The 16,609-nt window shown below is 49.6% G+C and overlaps 2 protein-coding genes across 3 annotated transcripts in view; one reads left to right on the forward strand and one right to left on the reverse strand.

Moving 5' to 3' along the window:
- Positions 1 to 69: 69 nt before the first annotated feature.
- Spaca9 (sperm acrosome associated 9) lies at positions 70 to 8,947 on the reverse strand. 2 transcript variants are annotated; one of them, XM_051184020.1, is made up of 5 exons: positions 8,871 to 8,947; positions 3,838 to 4,014; positions 1,605 to 1,807; positions 935 to 1,082; positions 70 to 138 (listed from the first exon to the last, which is right to left on the reverse strand). In XM_051184020.1, the coding sequence occupies exons 2-5, from the start codon at positions 3,979 to 3,981 to the stop codon at positions 127 to 129; spliced, it is 507 nt and encodes a 168-aa protein (XP_051039977.1). In that variant the 5' UTR covers positions 3,982 to 4,014; positions 8,871 to 8,947; the 3' UTR covers positions 70 to 126. The 2 variants fall into 2 exon arrangements, with proteins under 2 accessions (XP_051039977.1, XP_051039976.1); XM_051184019.1 differs by lacking the exon at positions 70 to 138 and having other exon boundaries at positions 677 to 1,082.
- A 577-nt stretch (positions 8,948 to 9,524) lies between these two features.
- Positions 9,525 to 16,609, forward strand: part of Ak8 (adenylate kinase 8) — a 110,356-nt gene continuing 103,271 nt past the window's right edge. The window contains exons 1-2 of the mRNA XM_051184993.1: positions 9,525 to 9,736; positions 12,013 to 12,097. Coding sequence (XP_051040950.1) covers positions 9,653 to 9,736; positions 12,013 to 12,097 — 169 coding nt within the window. The 5' untranslated portion in view covers positions 9,525 to 9,652. The remainder of the gene's footprint in view (positions 9,737 to 12,012; positions 12,098 to 16,609) is intronic.

Here is a 16,609-nt window from a genome sequence, read left to right on the forward strand (position 1 = left end):
CAGAAAGGATTTTGGTTTTTTGTTTTGTTTCTGGTTAAGTAAATCCCAGGAAACCAAGCCAGGCAGAGAAATGGTAGAACACTTTATTCTTGAATGTCTCCCCCCGAGGTAGCAACAATACAGAAGCTAAGTCGTCCCCTGTGAAGGGAAAAACCAGAAGCTAAGTCGTCCCCTGTGAAGGGAAAAACCAACAGTCAGAGCTCACTTCTGGCAGCCGAGGAGCCAGGAATATACCTCTACAGTGTAGATAGACTAGACTGCTGCAGAGACCAGATCATTGTCCTGTTCAAGAGCCTTAGAACAATTCTGCGACATCTGCCATGCTTTCCCTTTCCCGACTAAGAAGGAAAGCATTCATACCTTGTTTTGGTTCAGGAAACTGAACACAGTTGAGTTCAGCCTCCTGGTCCCTTCCCCCTAACTTGTTCATGACAGACCTTGTGGCTCATCTCTGTCTTGCCCTTGTCAAGACAAGGAGCTAAGTGGGCCCCCCTCCAATTGCTCACAACAGAGCCAGGGGCCACAGCATGGGCAGGAGGCCTGGGCATTAGCACAACACCCTTCCTCTGGGACATGCCCTACCAACACATATTGTTTGGGCAGCTGCATGAATAGGGAGCCCTTTCATCAACACGGAGGTCAAGAGGCGGAAATGTGAGAAGTGAAAAGCAAGAGAGAGATTCTCAATTGTGTATTGGCCCCCAGTAAGAATGGATGACCCGTGGAAGCCAAGTAAGTTGACAGTAAGTTACAGTTTCCCACCAGGTGGTTTCCAGGGAGGCTTCGGGGAGCCTTTGTCTTTCTCCCTAGATTTGAGGCTCTCATTTTCAAGCTGCCTATACTTGTGTTTTCCTAACCAGTGCTGGGTAACCGTGGTCTGGGCAGGTCTGGTAGTGGCTCCTGCGGCTCCCTGGCTACCCAGGACCTCACTCACATGCTGCAGCACTTTGCGAGGCAACTTCTCGGAATGAGCAATCCACTCTTTCATTAAGTCCAGGACTATAGGGATGAGGCTGACCACGCCTCCGTAGTGGTTCCTGGCCTCATCACAGCTGAGGTGGTTTACTACATCATGTGGGTACCTGCAGGATAGTGAGCAGATGGTGAGACCTACCTCATAGACAACAGGTCACCACAGGAGGTGTGAGAACTAGACTTAGAACCTCAGGCTCCATCCATCAGAAAGTTCAATGCAAAAACCCCAGGTACTTGTGGTGTAGGTAGCAGGAGCTCTCAACCTCCTATCACCTTTGTAAAATACCAGCTACCTTCAACCCTTCTCACCTAACATCTAAAGAGCTCCCAATAATTGATTCACGGAACTTTGAATTCTTTGGGATCACCATGGAACCACAGGGGATGTAACTCTGGTGTCCCACTTTTTCCCTGAGACTTTTTTTTTTTTTTTTTTTTTTTTTTTTTTTTTTTTGGTCCTCCTATGCCTGTGACCCAGTTTTAGATCCATTTGATTAGATAATCATTGTTGGTAGTTAGTGGCTAGGACTTGTATGGACTAGAGGCTGTGCCAACAAAGGAGAGCCAGCTCACAGGTTCCTATCCTATGATCGAGCACACTGTCCCATGTACACTCGTGAAGGACTTACTTTGCTCTTAGGCTGCTCAAGTCATTGCTTTGGCTAACCAGGGTTTTGCATTTCTCGAGAAGGCCGTTGGTGACAGGGGTGCCGGAGTGCAGGGCCTCAAAATGCTGGCAGAGCTTGTTGAGCTCTGAGCAGATGTCCAGGAACATGAGCAGGATTCTCCGGTCTGTCGAGTTGTTGCAGTAGTGTTCCATGTAGCTCTGCACCTGCAGAGGCCAGTGTGTCAGGAGCTGGAGCTGGAGGACAGAGGGCACTGTCCCAGGCCTCCCATGACCACAGACTTAATGCCAGACACAAAACATTTGAATATACAGCTAATGTTCTGTACCAAGCACCATTGCAAACAATACTTCCGTAAGCCTGATCTCCCTCATTCATCATCTAAACCCTCCACACTAGGTAGGGGCCTCATTTTACATACTCCCTAAATGCTAGAGGTTCAGACATGAGAAATAACCTGCTTGGGTGTCAAGAAAGTGGCTTGAATGATTTGCCTCCCCACACAGTGGCCTGGGCTCCACCACCCTTCTTAACCAAACCACAGAGGCATAAACAAGAATCCTTCAAGCTGGTTGTAGTGCATTTTAGATTTAAAAAAAAGTGAGCTACAGGCCTGCCTGGAGAAATGACTGTCCATATGAGGACAATGCGGTATGATACCCCAACCTGGATTCAGAGACCATCTCCTGTGTGTGTGTGCGCATGCGCGTGTGGCACAAGTTCATACCAGACTTCATATACAAAGTTAACTTTAAACTCCTACGACTGAGTAGGTAACATCCTGAGAACACTAATTCTCTGTTCCGCTTCCCAAGGCTTCCTTGGTTAGGGGTAGGAATCCCTCTATGGGTCTTCTGCTAGTTACTTGGGACCACCCAGAGCACCCAGAGACTTTGTCTCTAAGCACAGGCAAGGTGACATGGCTGGTCTTATGCTAGGGAAGAAGTGTCTCAGCTACAGAACTGAGTAATGAATTCAGTCCTTTCACAGCCTGCTGTTACTCTCTATGGAGTAATGAAACGGGGAAGCACTGCTCCCACCAATATCCACACTGTCTCTGTTTACATGGAGCTACCCTGTATCTTCTCAAGCCTGTAAGGGGTAGAGGCTTCTGACAACATATCTGTCCAGGTACCTGGGATGGGGATTGCATCAAGGTGTGACCACAACAGAGGGGACTCCTTGGTGTGTGAGTGGAGGCTTTGTGGGTAGACATCCCCTTCTGAACCTAAGGTGGGAAGCTCTGTCAAACAGGTGCTTAGAAGTGAGACTTGGGCCACTACAAGAGACTAAAAACCCTTGGAAGGATTGCCCTTGGAAGGTTGAGCTGCTGGGGGAATGTAACCAACTGCTCTTTCAATAGCTCAGGGCATGAGCATGGCCAGTGGACCACTGTGATAGATGAGTGGGTGTGGGGTGTGGATACAGCTTGCATGGTGCATTTTCTTCACATGGTCAGCATTTTTTCAAGTAAAAAAAAAAACAGTTTTGTTTTTTTTGTTTTTTGTTTGTTTTTTTTACAAATTTTAGAAAAAGAATGTTAAAGGGTGCCTTTGGCAAAGGTTGCTTGTTTTCCATAGTCTCATTTCTCCTGGGTACTTCAAGTACCACGTTGACCCCCCCAACCCCCTTTAAAGTCATCCTTCAGGGGAGCTTGACCTCTTTGCATTGGCCTCTTTGTTAGTTCTGGGATCCTAGTTACCCAGTGGCAGGGACCCTAACTTCCTGGAAGGCCTCTAGCCCCCACTGAGCAAACTAGGACAATAGCTCACCTTTAAAGAAACAGGTGAAAAAAAGTACCTGCAAAGCCTCCATCAGTAAGCTGGGCCAGGTGCCTTGAGAAGGACCGTTATCTGTCTGCTCATCAACAATCCCCAGTGCTCAGCCTAGGGCTTGCAGGTGACACCAGACACTCCAATGCTTAGTAAGGGATGCTTTCAATAGATGTGCCTTCCAGGCGGGGAAACTGAGGTTAGTGAGATATGCTCACCTTCCCAAGGTGGACATAAGGCCAAGCTGCCTGAGTCCTGAGCCCATATTTTAGTGACTGTCACATATCTGGCAGGTGGCAGTAACTGAGGGACTGTTTCCATCAGTTCGAATCTGAGTCGGCATTGGGACTAACATGCAGTTCTCCTCTCTGGGACCCCACTGCTCTGTGTTTTGGGTGAGAGAGCTGGGCTGGGAAGAACACCCTACCCCACCCTGCAGCAGCACCCGGCTCGCCAGGCATCACCTGTCCAATGCTGGAGATGGGTCGGATTTTGTCGTGAGCATTCTCCCTGCAGTGCTCTAGAGCTGCAATGAAGGTGAACTGTTGCTGCTGGAAGATCTTGTACTTCTGCTCAATGCTTCGGAGGGTCTCTTTCACCTCGTTCATTGTCTTCCTTGGGTCTCACAGGACAGGAAAGGTCTATTGCAAGGAAGGAGAGAGCCTTGAAGCCTCAGAGCTCAGAATCTCCATTCAGCTTTGGAGGGAGGTGCTCTCCCAAAGGAATGTGTCCCTACTTTGTGGAAAAGGAAGCAGGTCATGAAAGCCACATGCTTGTCCTAGGTCCTTCAAGTTCTCCACCACTGCACCAAGCCTGGCCTGTCCATTTACCCCCTCCAGGACACAGTCTGCCATGACCTGTAGCTTCCTTCACTTAGGGACAGATTCTCTGGTCCTCAATGTCTCCAGTTCATAGGGTCTACCCTCATACACATGCATACACAGCATCCAGGGCCTCTTCTGTAGAAAAACCTGGGAGTCAGGAACAAGCCACAGGACCCCAAACCAGCACCATGTCAGTTAAAAAAAATGTCTGCCACTGATGTAGGATGTCCTTCTGTATACAGCAAATGTGTTGCTTTTATTGGTTGATGAATAAAGCTGTTTTGGCTTATGGCAGGGCAGAATATAGCTAGGAGGGAAATCCAAGCAGAGATACGGGGAGAAAGAAGGCAGAATCAGAAAGTTGCCAGCAACTACTGAGGAAGCAAGACATGTAGAAAATGAGATAATGCCACAGCCACTTGACAACATATAGATTAATAGAAATGGGTTAATTTAAATGTAACATCTAGCTAGTAATAAGCCTGAGCCATTGGCCAAACAATTATACTACTAAGTCTCTGAGTGATTATTTTATAAGGGGCTGTGGAGCTGGGTGGGACACATAAAAGCCTCTGGCTAAATACCACTGTGAATTCTTCCTGTGAGCTAATCAGGGGAGAGTCAATGCTTGGTGGTTCCATGTGACTATGTCTTTCTCTGTGGTCTTGCTGCAGGTTTCCAGGGCAGGTATAGGTGCAGACTCCTCCTGTTTTATATTAATTAGCTGCATTATCTGATCAGTAAAGACATCTGCAGGGAGTGCAACCCAAAGGCCATCATTGATGTGATACTGACCATCCTCAAACACTGAGAATCTCCCATGGGCAGAGAGGGCAGGGTGCCCTATCCATGCTGTCACAATTTACTGACCTCAGACAAAAAATGCTTATAGTCTTTAGGGAATGTCAGAACTGGAAGGGATCTCAGTAACGTCCAGGGGTATATGGAAACCTAGAGATAAGGGAGTCCACTGATTTTGTGCCATAGATCCCTGGATTCCAGGCTTCCTGATGCCTAAATACCTCCTTACTGTCCCACATCCCTCTGGCCCTCCACAATTGCACACACAACTCAGATTCCAGCATGCCACCCTGTGTCAAATGAGCCAAGGCCATTCCAATATGCTAGAAGTAGAGGGGGCAGACACACAAGGTCAAGAGTAAGGGAGGTAGCTTCCTAGTGAGGACAGAGTGGAGCTGGGAAGACAGCTCTGTGGCAAAATAAATGGCAGCAGGGGAATATAAAAAACAGACCAGACCAGAGTATGACCTCTGGACACTGCCCTACAAACTGGAGAGCTCAGAGATGACTGGAGGGGAGGCCTTTTAGAGACCTGGGGTTGTCCCACATTAACCCAAGTGGGTGTCTCATGCAATTTAATACAGTATGCACTGTGTCTGCCAATAGCTGGGAGTAGGGTACCTTGGTTGGCCTGGTACAAGTCAGTCCCCAGGAGGAAGGGCAGCCTCTTCCTCCCTCCCCACCTCCCTGCACTCAGCCTTCTTAGTGACAGGGTGAGTATGGGGCTGAGGTTCTTATTTATTGGGCATCTGCCATGTCCTCAGCCTCTTCCCCATGGGACAGAATTCCTCACTTGGGTAAATTGGTTTTATAGTGTCCCCCCCCACCAGAATTCTGACTCACCAGGGAAGGGTTGAGGGAGAAAGGAGAAAGACAAAATTTAAGAATTGGGTGCCAAAAAAAAGTCAACATCCATTCAAGAGAGAAAAGAAATACTTTTAAAACTAAGTTCAAAGAATAAAATAACAGAATTTTAGAGAAATAATGTGCCTTCCCCTACCACAGCCTGTGGCAAAAAGAAAAAATATATAATGATAAGCCTTTTTTTATTAAGTGTTGATAGTTTATTCTAAATAGATGTTTGCCATTTGTTTTGAATTTTTAAAGAACGTTGCATTAATGTATCTATCTATCCTGACTGTTGAGATTTAGAGATACAGATGACTTCCATCCTGCCCTAGCTCAGAGCTTACAAATGACTCAAATTGTAACCTAGGAAAGTCAGAGAAGCCTGGTGGTGGGTGTCCAGAGAGATCGAAAGTGTACCTTGTTAGCCTGCTGCCTGCCTGTGCTGCTCAGTGCTGTGGTTGGCAATAGTCAAGGCTGTTCTGCTACCACCAGTCCTGGGTTCAGATCCTTTTCCACCCTAACTACTGACCTTGGATGACAATTGTCTCTGAGTTTGTGCCCTAACATACAGAAGGAGGTGGCAGCAGACACCCAGCCTTGGGGTGACATGTCCTTAGATGACAAGTGTAAGGAAAGCGGGGACCCCAGAAGGCAGAGCACAACAGACCTCAGAGCTACTGTTTATTATCCAGCATGCAGGTGACAGGTGACTGCTACAACAGGTATGGTGAGTACTTGAAGAGATATGAGGCCATAAGTGGAAGCTTATCCTTCTTGGGGGAGGAGTTAAACTCTAAGCTTGAAAAGAATGGGTGCAGGTAGACAGTGTACTCAGCCAATGGGGCAGGGATGTAAGACAGAGCAAGGCCCTAGGTCAAGCTGGATATTCAGAACTGCTGGAGGCATCTAAGCCAAAGGGTAGGGTTAAACATCACAGAGTCCTTCCTTCCCTGTGACAGATGCAATCTGGTGCTGGGTTCTGCAGCAATAGACAAAGTATATGAGGTCCTGCTCTGGATGATCCCTACTGGAGAGGAAGAGGTGAGGGCAGAGCTCAGAGTGTGGTAGGGTGGACACATGAAAGGCAGAGATGTATAATCTGCCAGAGGGGCACCTGCAGGGCAGATGCCTATAGACATCTGCAAGACACTGGCCTGACGACAGTATGAGAACAGCCTCTCACTCAGCAGTGTTCTAGGGAAGTCCCAGGCATGCATCATCTCAGTCCCTGGCCAGTTTAGGATAAGGGACCACAATGACCACATAGGATGATCAAAGGATGAAATTGAAACCACAGTTAGGAAGAGGGCAAGCCAGGATCTGTCACATCCTGGCTTGACTTCTCAGTGTGGCTCTTCCATTAGATCTACCCTCCTCTCCCTCTCTTATGTTCCCTAGAGACAAGATGGCAGGCATCGGGCTGGCTGTGGCTGCTGGGGAACAGGAAGGAGATGCTACTAAGGTTCTGAAGTTAACCACTTTAGGGTCCCCTACTAGCTAGCCCCTGGGCCTCCCATCCCAGAGCAATGAGGACTAGTACTCATGGGCTGTCTCCTCTCTGGGCTTCTGGGTTTTCCAAGGAGACAGAGCTAACTGGCTTGCTGTGGCCCCATGATCCCCCTAGAGTAAACCTGGCTCAGCTCTTGATCCTAGCAACTTGTGACATGCACACATCAGGCATGTCACAAAAGGGGCTGTAACAAGCTATCCAAAGTGATTGTCCCTTGAACACAAGCCTCTGCAGCCAAATTAGAGTGGATGAAAGACCTGAATTCAGGCACTCCTCTCTCTGGGGGGGGGGGAGGGAGGGAAAAATGATTACCCCTTGGTTTTAGGCTTTAATTGATTTGTATTTTTCCAGTCTGCTAAAGAAGATTAGATCGTGGTATGAAAAGTGCCTAGGGCTTAAAATAAATGAGGAGAAACGGATGCCACTTCAGAAATGTTCAGGAAGCATGCCGAACCTCCCCAGTGCAAGCTGCAGCTTGGCACTTATATTCTTTGTTGAAGAGGTGGCTTCTTTGCTCCCCAGCTGACAAGTCTACCAAGGCCTGAGGCCTTTGAGAAGCAGCCTTATGGACAGAAGGCAAGTGTCACAATCCCAGGCCAGGATGCCTGCTGCCAGCCTTGGGGCTGACTCTGATTTCACTCGTGGCTCCTGGCAAGACTTTCCCCTTTGCTAGTTCTCAGTCTCTGTCTCTGCCCAAGGAAAGACTTTGGATCAAAACTCTTCAAGCTATTGGAATGTCTGTCCTCTGCCCAGCAGCTGGCCAGGAAAGAGATCTGGAAAGAAGAAATGACTTGCCCAAAGTCACCCAGCCAACTCTTCTGTCCTGTCCTATATTCTGAGAAGAAAGGTTTTCATTTGATTATGCACAGTGTTGTGGCCCCAGGAATCCCTGAAAGCAAGCTGGACTTGGTTCTTGACCCATGTAAACAGATGAACTACAGGGGGCTTAGGTGTTAAGAGCACTTGCTGCTGTTCCAGAGGACCCAACTTTAGTTCCCAGCACCCAGACCTGTCTGTAATTAAAGCTCCCAGGGTCCAAACACACTTTTTCAGCCTCTGCTCTTCTACTGCCCCAACCGAATACACATAAATACTTGTAAGGTAGGGGCTACAGCTGTCCAAAGTGACAGAGGTGAGATCAAGATTAGTCTAAAGATTAAATGAGATACCACTATGGATTGTAGGGCCTACATTGCCTACTTCCCACTGGCCAGTCACTGTGGAATACTTCAGAGCAGTCCTGGGAGTAATGTCTGAGCTGCCCCCCCACTGGTCAGAGTGGAAACTGAGGCCCAGGGCAAATTTGTCTAGTTCACAGGGTACATCTGGACACACCCAGCATTTGGACTTTGGGCTGCCCCTGTAGGCTGTGTCTCCCTCCCTCTTGGCAACACTTGCCCCTTCCACAGCAGCAAGCTGTCCTCCTCTAGGCCAGGACACCTCCACCTCTCCCCCCCACCACTCCCCAAGTGTTTTCGATTCAGCTTTTGGGCTGTGCCCCAGCCCCCTTTACCCTGGTTTGACCCGGACTGGCCTGCGCCTCAGAGTGCCCAGAAGCTTGGAGTGCCTGCGTGGGTGTGTGGGCCCCCGGAGGGCGGGAAGGCCCTCCTCAGTTCTCAGGAAGCGGGGGAGTGGGCGGGGTCGAGGCCACAGAGACCCGCAGCCGTGGCCGATTGTGACCACAGGTGCCATGGCAATCAGGTCACATGGCCCAGCTGCCCAAACCAGGAGATCCTCTCAGGTTCTGGCTGACTCCGGCTGCCAATGAGTTTTGCTGCTGCAGACACAGGACCTACAGCTGCTTAGCGTCTTTCCTTTAAAGATAGGGAAATTGGGGTGCAGGGAGCAGAGTCGGGGTTGGACCCTAATTTCCCAGTATCCACACGGTGGCTGCACCAGAAGCAGGTTTCTGAATCCAATCTCCCTCAGGAGGGCCTGGGGATCCAGAGCTGTGGACCCTGGGGTGGAATTCTTCACATGGTGCCCCCTCGGAGCATCCTGAAATCTTTGCACTGTGACCTTCCCCCACCCCCCAACTGGCGTCCTGGAGTCCTTGTGCTGTGGTCTCACTGGCATCCTAGGGTCCTTGTGCTGTGATCCCTCAGAATGTCCTGGGGTTTTGCGCTGTGGCATGTCGGGGGTTCCTGTGCCCTGGGGAGGGAGAGCCTACTGTGGTCCGGGAGGCAATGGATGGAACCGGGACCAGGACTCGTCCCAGCGGAGGCGCGCACCGATGACGCACAGCCTGGCGTCCTAGCAACGCGGTTACTAGGGGAGCGGCAAGCAGTCTGAGACATGGATGCGACCACTGCCCCGCACCTCATCCCCCCGGAAATGCCTCAGTACGGGGAGGACAACCACATCTTCGAGATGATGCAGGTGTGACCGGGTGGGGTGTGAGGACACAAGACCGCAGGGGCCAGGCTGGTAACACGGTCTGGGGGGAGGTAGTCTCTCTTCTCAGTTACCCCACCTGTGAAATCCTGCAGTAGTTTCCAGAGCCTCATCTGGAATTGTGGTGGTCCAGCCTTGGGTCTTACCTAAGCTGGGCCCTAGCCGCTCTAACAAGGTAGGATCAACCCACCTGACTAAAATAGACCAGTCCCAGGAGACAACTGTGAAAAACAGAAAGAATTGTTCCATGTGACCATATTGGGAAGAGGAACACATACAAGTCTGGTGAGCCCCCCACCCCACCCCACGCCCCGATCCAGGTCCGGACATGAGGTTTAGAGTTAGAGGGCAAGGGGTGCGCTTAACTAAGCAGGCCCGGTCAAGCATGGCCCCACCCATTACTGACTCATCTTTGTCTCAGCTACATTCTCTCCGCAAGTTGATCAGACAAATTATAAGAACTCTGGAATCTCCTCTGGCTGACACCAAGCTTCCCTTTTCTTCTCCCAGAGTGAGATTCCCGGGAAATTCCAGTTTCTCAGTGACCATTGTCTTGGCTGTCAGTCAAAGGGAGAAAACGCATGTGTTTTGTCTCACTAGAATGCATTCATTCCTGTTGGGACAGGTTCATGGGTTGTCCAAGTTCAAGATGAAGTCCCGTGTGGGTGGATTCTTCAGCATTGACCTTTCCAAAGCCCTCAGCCTTCACCCTGACCCCCAGCCTGTCCTGATTCCCAACCCCCTGTGGCCTTGGACCAAACTGTATTCCCACCTATGTGAGGCCGTTTTCCACTCATGCTTCCCATGGGTACAAAAGGCATTTAGAAGCTGGACTGGGAATCTCTTAGCCAGTCAACCATTCTAAGGGCCAATGATAAACTAGGGCTCAGTTTCCAGTACCCTGCTGTGCAATTCAAGCACCTCTCCCCCCCCCCCCCCCCAAACAGAACCATGGTAACACATGAGCCCAGGTCCAGGAACCTGAGTCTCCAGCAAACATGCTTCCTTTGGAAAGAGTGAGTTGGCAGGGGAGACAAAGTGACCGGTCACAAATAAGCCAGCTACAGTGGGGGCAAAGAGGGGGAGATTGATGACCCTGGCCTGTTTTCCAATCACCAAGAAAGTTTTACGCTCGTTTTGATCATTTCCTTAAAAAAAAAAACCAGAAAAACAAAATCATTTTATTTCCAAATGGGAAGTTATAAAAATGGTGTCTGTCTCTTGTCTACCCTTGATGCCATCTAACATGGGTATTGTCGAAGCCATGACAGAGATGGGGCACTGGATCGTGTGCCCTTTCACTTACACTTGGATTTCTGTAGTAGACATTTTACCAGATGTCTGGGATCCACTGCTCTCTGCCCACACTAAGACCATTCCCAGAATTCAGTTCACTGTCACAGGCTCGGCTCCTTTTTTTGTCTTGTCCTGAGGAACACTCTTGGCATAACTCTGGGGCACATATTTTTCAGATGTACTATCTATGTAGCATCTTAGCCAAGAAGCAAGCAGTGACACACCCAATCAGTGAGAGTTGGAGGAAGGAGAGCTGAAGGGAAGGAACTTGCTGGTGAGGTCAGGAGCTGTGCTGGAACAGGATTTCCCACTGGTGCTTTTGACTGCCTGCACACCTTCTGTCCTCATATGCCAGAGTCCCTTCCTCCCCGCCCTGCTCAGCTCTCCAGTTCCCTGGTGTGCCATCCTGACAATTGCTTCTTCTGATGCGTTTGCTCAGTTGGGCTAAATGGGCAGACTTTAGATATTTGGCTGGTAAGTATTCTGTCCCACTGTGGAAAGACCCAGGCAGCGGGAATAGCTTTGTCCCCTAGCTAACATGAGCACTGGACTGGGCACCTGCTGTAACTGTGCAGACGCCAGGGAGGACCACCGAACCCATGGAGCAGTAGAGAAGAGATAAGGTGAGGCAGGGAGCGTGGGTACATAAGGCAGGCCTGTGCAGGAGCACAGGGTGGCAGGGCTTTACCTGGGTGCACTGAGATCTGATGACCAAGTAGCCAGGTCAAGGAGCAGAAAACAGTCTATGTAGAAGGCCAGCATTCACTAAGGTCCTGCAACAGGGCAACAGTGCAGGACCAAGAGAAGGCTTGGGTAGGGAGCACAGAGGGAGAAGAGGGCACTGGCTTCTTGGACTTCCTTGGGCCTCTGCTGCCAGCAACCCCAGCAGATGCCCCAATAGGTGATCTCTAAAGCAACCAGAGCCCCTGCAGGTGTTAATCTCCTGATATCTGCTGTGCCCACAGAATATGCTGGAACAGCTCCTGATCCACCAGCCAGTGGACCCCATCCCCTTCATGATCAATCATCTGCGCCGGAACAATGACAATGGTGAGCACTCACTCCAATGTGTGGTAACTGCTGCCACCATCTCCTCCAGGGACCCTACCCATCCTGGCAGCAGCCCAGAAGCTCACTATTCCTATCTGTGTCTGAAGGGAGATCAGAATAGGACAGAGCAGGGAGGTACTTGGACAAGTTGCGGTGGTTAATTGGAGAATGCCTTCTTTTTCTTTTTGAGACTAATAAAAATTCTCTTGCCAAGCTATTAAAATGCAAAGCCCAAAATGGCCCATGTAATCAATTATTAATGCTTCCGCCTGCCCTCGCTGATGTCGCCTGTTGGGTTTAAACTCTCTGATCACTCCACTTGTCAGGTGAAGTTTGGTTTCTGCTCTACCTAGACAGGTGAACACTTGGACTTTTCCAAGGGTCTCATTATCAGTACTTGCTAATGAGTTGCGGAACTCCCCAGACCTCAGTCAAAGGCAGGTTGGCCAGACCCCAGGCTCAAGTGCAAATCTGGGAAGAAAAGGCCCTCCAATAAGTAGGGCCCCTTTGCATCCCAGTGTGGTTGGTTTGCCAAACAAGAGCGAGGATTCTTGCCCTGGGTGAGCAGCTTGGGAATCTGGTATCTTGTTTGGTTGGTTGATTTCCCACAGTTCTGAGGGAACTTTATCTTACCAGTAAATTTAGCATTCAGGTCTTGAGGTGTCCCATGGTGGGACTGGGCTGCTTACAGTCTGAAGTGATGCTAAATTGTCTAATCAAAGTTCAGTTTAGGTTTCAACTGGGTATGGTGGCACACACCTTTAGTCCCAGCACTCAGAAGGCAGAAGCAGGCAGATTTCTGAGTTTGAAACCAGTCTGGTCTACATAGTGAGTTCCAGAACAGCCAGGGCTACACAGAAAAACCTCCTTGAAGAAATAAGGCATCTCTTTTATCATGGAATCTTATTATTTAGCATCAGAAATAAAACTAGAACAAAACTTTAAGAGAAAAATTTAAAGTTAACCAGAGCAGGCAGCTCACCAGCCGTCCTCACATGTCCTGCAACCTATCTGCTATTGGTGTGAATGTCATGTCTGAGTGGTTGTGCCTCTTGGAGGAGTCTTTTAAAGGTTTATTTTCATTTTTTGTGTTGTGAGTGTTTTGTCTGCAAGTGTGTTTATGTGCCATGTGCATGCAGTTCCCATGGAGGCCAGAAGAAGACATTGAATTCCCTAGCACTGGGAATTACAGATGGTTGTGAGCCATCACGTGGGTGCTGGAAACTGAACTCAGGTTCTCTGCAAAAGCAGCCAGTGCTCTTAGTGACTGAACTCTCTCCCTATGCCCCCACTGTGGGGAAATTTTTTTTGAGCTAATAATCTTCAAGCTTCCATAAGCCTCAGGCCTGGAGTGAGAGCTTAGACAGTGAGGCTGCTTTTGCCTTCACTCTTGTCTCAGTACCACTCTGTGGCCACAGGGAAGTATTTCAGCATCAAATGCCCTGCTCTAGCCTTCTCAAGTCCCCACATCATCATTCTGGGCTGGCTGCGTGTAGCTGATACCTGCTGAACAGCTTTCTCCTCCCTGTGACAATTTGCTTGTGGCCACATACCACACATTTCCAGACCTGTGGCTTTGCAAAGACTGCTCTTGGTGGTGTTTTCTCTTTACTCCACACAGCACCCTCTGCTGCAGGGAGTGGAGACCAGGCTGTGTTGGGGACTCCTTGCCACGTTGTCTCCCACCTGCCATTTGGATGGGTGTCACTTTCCAGCCTGGATGTTCTTCGGGTCCCATAACCATGGCTTTAGTGGCTTAATTGCCCCCCTCCCCAGTTTTCCACCCTACTCTTAGGCCTTGGTGAGCATTTATGGGACATCTGTGTCTTTAGATAGGGATGTTTAGAGGCTTTCATTCCTAGAAAAGTAAGGCCAACAACAGGTGGAGGGAGGCTACCTTGATGTTATGATTTTTCTAGGGTGTCGAAGACAAGGCAGGTGAGATAAGCTTGAGCCAACTTAGTGGGGTCCCAAGATATCCAGCCTGCACTTCCCTTGCTCCCCTGGGCAGTAGTAAGTGTTGGTTGCCTCCTAGTCACCAGGGCCAGGGTCACACTCTTCCTGCTTACTGGCAGCAGGGCAAACTTAGGCACATGTAACACTGGCCAGTGACTGACATGGGAGGAGGAACTCATCCCATCCTGTGAGCATGCACAGGAAGGAGGGAAGGAGCCCCATACTTGGGCTTGTAGCCCCTTTGCCTCAAGAAACACATTCAGTACAAAGTGAACGTTTACGGTGGCCCTGGGCAATATTAGCACAGGCGGTGGTGGGTATAATGGAGCATTTCGCTTCGTATCAAACGCTTGTCCAGGAAAGCCTTGTATTAGAGCTCTGATACCTGAGGGGCTCCTTGTGAATTTTAAATCATGTTCCTAGTTAAGCCTCAAAAGGCTTCATGGATGGAAAGGTTCTTTGATTTTCTTTGAAGTGGTTAGAGGAGTTTGATTACTCTTGGCAGTCAAGCAGCCTTTTATGACACTGTTTATAAATAATTACTCATGAGCTAGGCTGGAGTTTCAAGGTGTTAGATTTTAAGAAACCGAAATTAGTCACATAAGTGAGTATGAGAAATTGGGAGGGGAGAAGGCCAAGATGTTCCTCTTTAAAGCGTTTTCTTAGGCGTGTACAATTTGGGTGCCACTTACAGGAGCTGGGAACAGAGGGGATCAACATTGCCCCTGTAGCCCCTTCCCAGGGCCTTTGCCAGGAGTCAGACTGGATGTCCTGGTTACACGCTTAGTGTAAGATGTATCTACCATGTTCTCCAGCACTACATGCCTGAACCCTGATGGATCTGGCTGGTGACATCCCAAGGGATGAACGAAGGTCCACGCTTAGAGCAGTGGGCACTGGAGTAGGCTCACATAGCAGCCTTCCGGCATCCTGGCTTTGGCTGAGCAGGCATTCTCTCTATAGTCACAGCAATTTCTGGATTCCTGTGCCTTTCTAGCTTTGATCACCATGCTTTGCTGCTCTCCAAACTCTAGATTGAACTCTGGCTCTGACCTCACCTTCCCCCTCACTGGACCAAATGTCCACAAAGCCACCTCATTTCCACACTTGGGCTGCAAATGCTACCTGCTGTGACATCTCTCACTCAGATGGGGGCTCTGAGAGGCCTTGCTCTGGCCTGTGATTTGGAGTAGGAAATGGATCCCTTGATTCCTGCCCTGAGCCCTGCACTGACATCTCAGATGCCAGAAAATGCCCCCAGCATCTACAACAGCCTGTACCATGTGCTATACCCACCCCCTGCCATCAGCTCTGCAAGGTATAGTCCCTCGATGGTGGTGGCTGGTGAAGCCCCATGAACCATAGAGCATCAAGAACAAAAGCTATGGATGGCATCAGTGCCTGGAATAGCAGTGTTCTTCCCCTAGGTCATTTTGTGACCTTGCTTAGAGTATCCTTCCTGGCATGGCTCCCCAGCTGTGTTAGGTTCTGTGATCCTTTATCCTTTTACTAGAGCCTGTCTCAACTTGGCCACCCATGAGTCCTTAGCAGTTCCCTACAATGTTGATTGGCAAAGGGAGCCTTCTGTAGGTGGCAGCAATGGTAACTCTCAGAGGTCACGCCCAGGGCTGGGGGTTAGCTGAGGTGGCCATTGCAGGTTCTGCTGTGTGGGTGGCCCTGCAATATTGACTTCTGTGGAAAGGTTCATATGGATAAGACTTTGCACCTGCCCTCCGAAAGCTGGACGTTTGCTGGGGACAGCAGTGCCCGTTTTGAGGCCTATAATGAAGCTTACTATAGTGGAGAGGAAACTGCTGAAAGTAGCTTGTCCAGCTCCTCCACAGTGGAACCAGGGTGTAGTCTCAAGCAGGAAGAAGCAGTCGGGCCCAGAGTATCCCCTAACTGGGTAGAAGCAAAGATGTTCTTGACAGGGAATGACAAATGATATGTGGACATGTGTTAGCATCGTCTGGGAAGAAAAGGGCTGCCCCAGGCATCATTCGGGACCCCCTAAGGGATTCTCTGAGCCCCAGGGCCATGAGGAAAAGCAGGGCACATCCCTGCAGGCCCAAGGGAACCTAAAGGATCCTGGGGACTCAGGCCAGCAGAGCACTGTGGTACCCAGAGTGTACATCTCACTTTGCTAGCCTGCCTGCCACACGGAGACATGTCCCCTGTCACATACTCTATCTCATCCTCCCCCTGATGGGTCCTGTGCTACTTGTGAGACTTTCAAAGTTGGTCAAGAGAGTGAGGAGGTGAGGGGGGGGGTCATCTCACACTATTCTCCACCCTCATCTCAGAAGTGAGAAGGTACTGGGTATTTGAACTCAAGCAGCCTAGCAGAGTGCCCTTGTGCTGGCCTCCAAAGTACTGACCTAAAGGCTACACTCTAGTTCCATCTCCTCAGAGTAGACAGCATGCATGTCTTTCTTCTTCATAGAGTAGAGTCCTTCCAGCTCCATGTGGGCAGCGGAGCCTTTAAGAGAGTTGGGTAGACATTATTTGTGTGTCCTAAGGCTAAGAGCAGTCACTCTGAACAAGTAAGATGGAGCT

Source organism: Phodopus roborovskii, unplaced genomic scaffold (assembly GCF_943737965.1).
Source record: "Phodopus roborovskii unplaced genomic scaffold, PHOROB, whole genome shotgun sequence".
NCBI classification, from domain to species: domain Eukaryota; kingdom Metazoa; phylum Chordata; class Mammalia; order Rodentia; family Cricetidae; genus Phodopus; species Phodopus roborovskii.

Excerpts from the sequence above, each read along its gene's own strand:
- Spaca9 (XM_051184019.1), bottom strand. The coding sequence starts at position 3,981 with ATGAACGAGGTGAAAGAGACCCTCCGAAGCATTGAGCAGAAGTACAAG. Across the intron at positions 1,808-3,837 it reads CCATCTCCAGCATTGGACAG|GTGCAGAGCTACATGGAACA; the intron begins GTGATGCCTGGC and ends TGGCCTCTGCAG. Across the intron at positions 1,083-1,604 it reads TTGAGCAGCCTAAGAGCAAA|GTACCCACATGATGTAGTAA; the intron begins GTAAGTCCTTCA and ends ACTATCCTGCAG.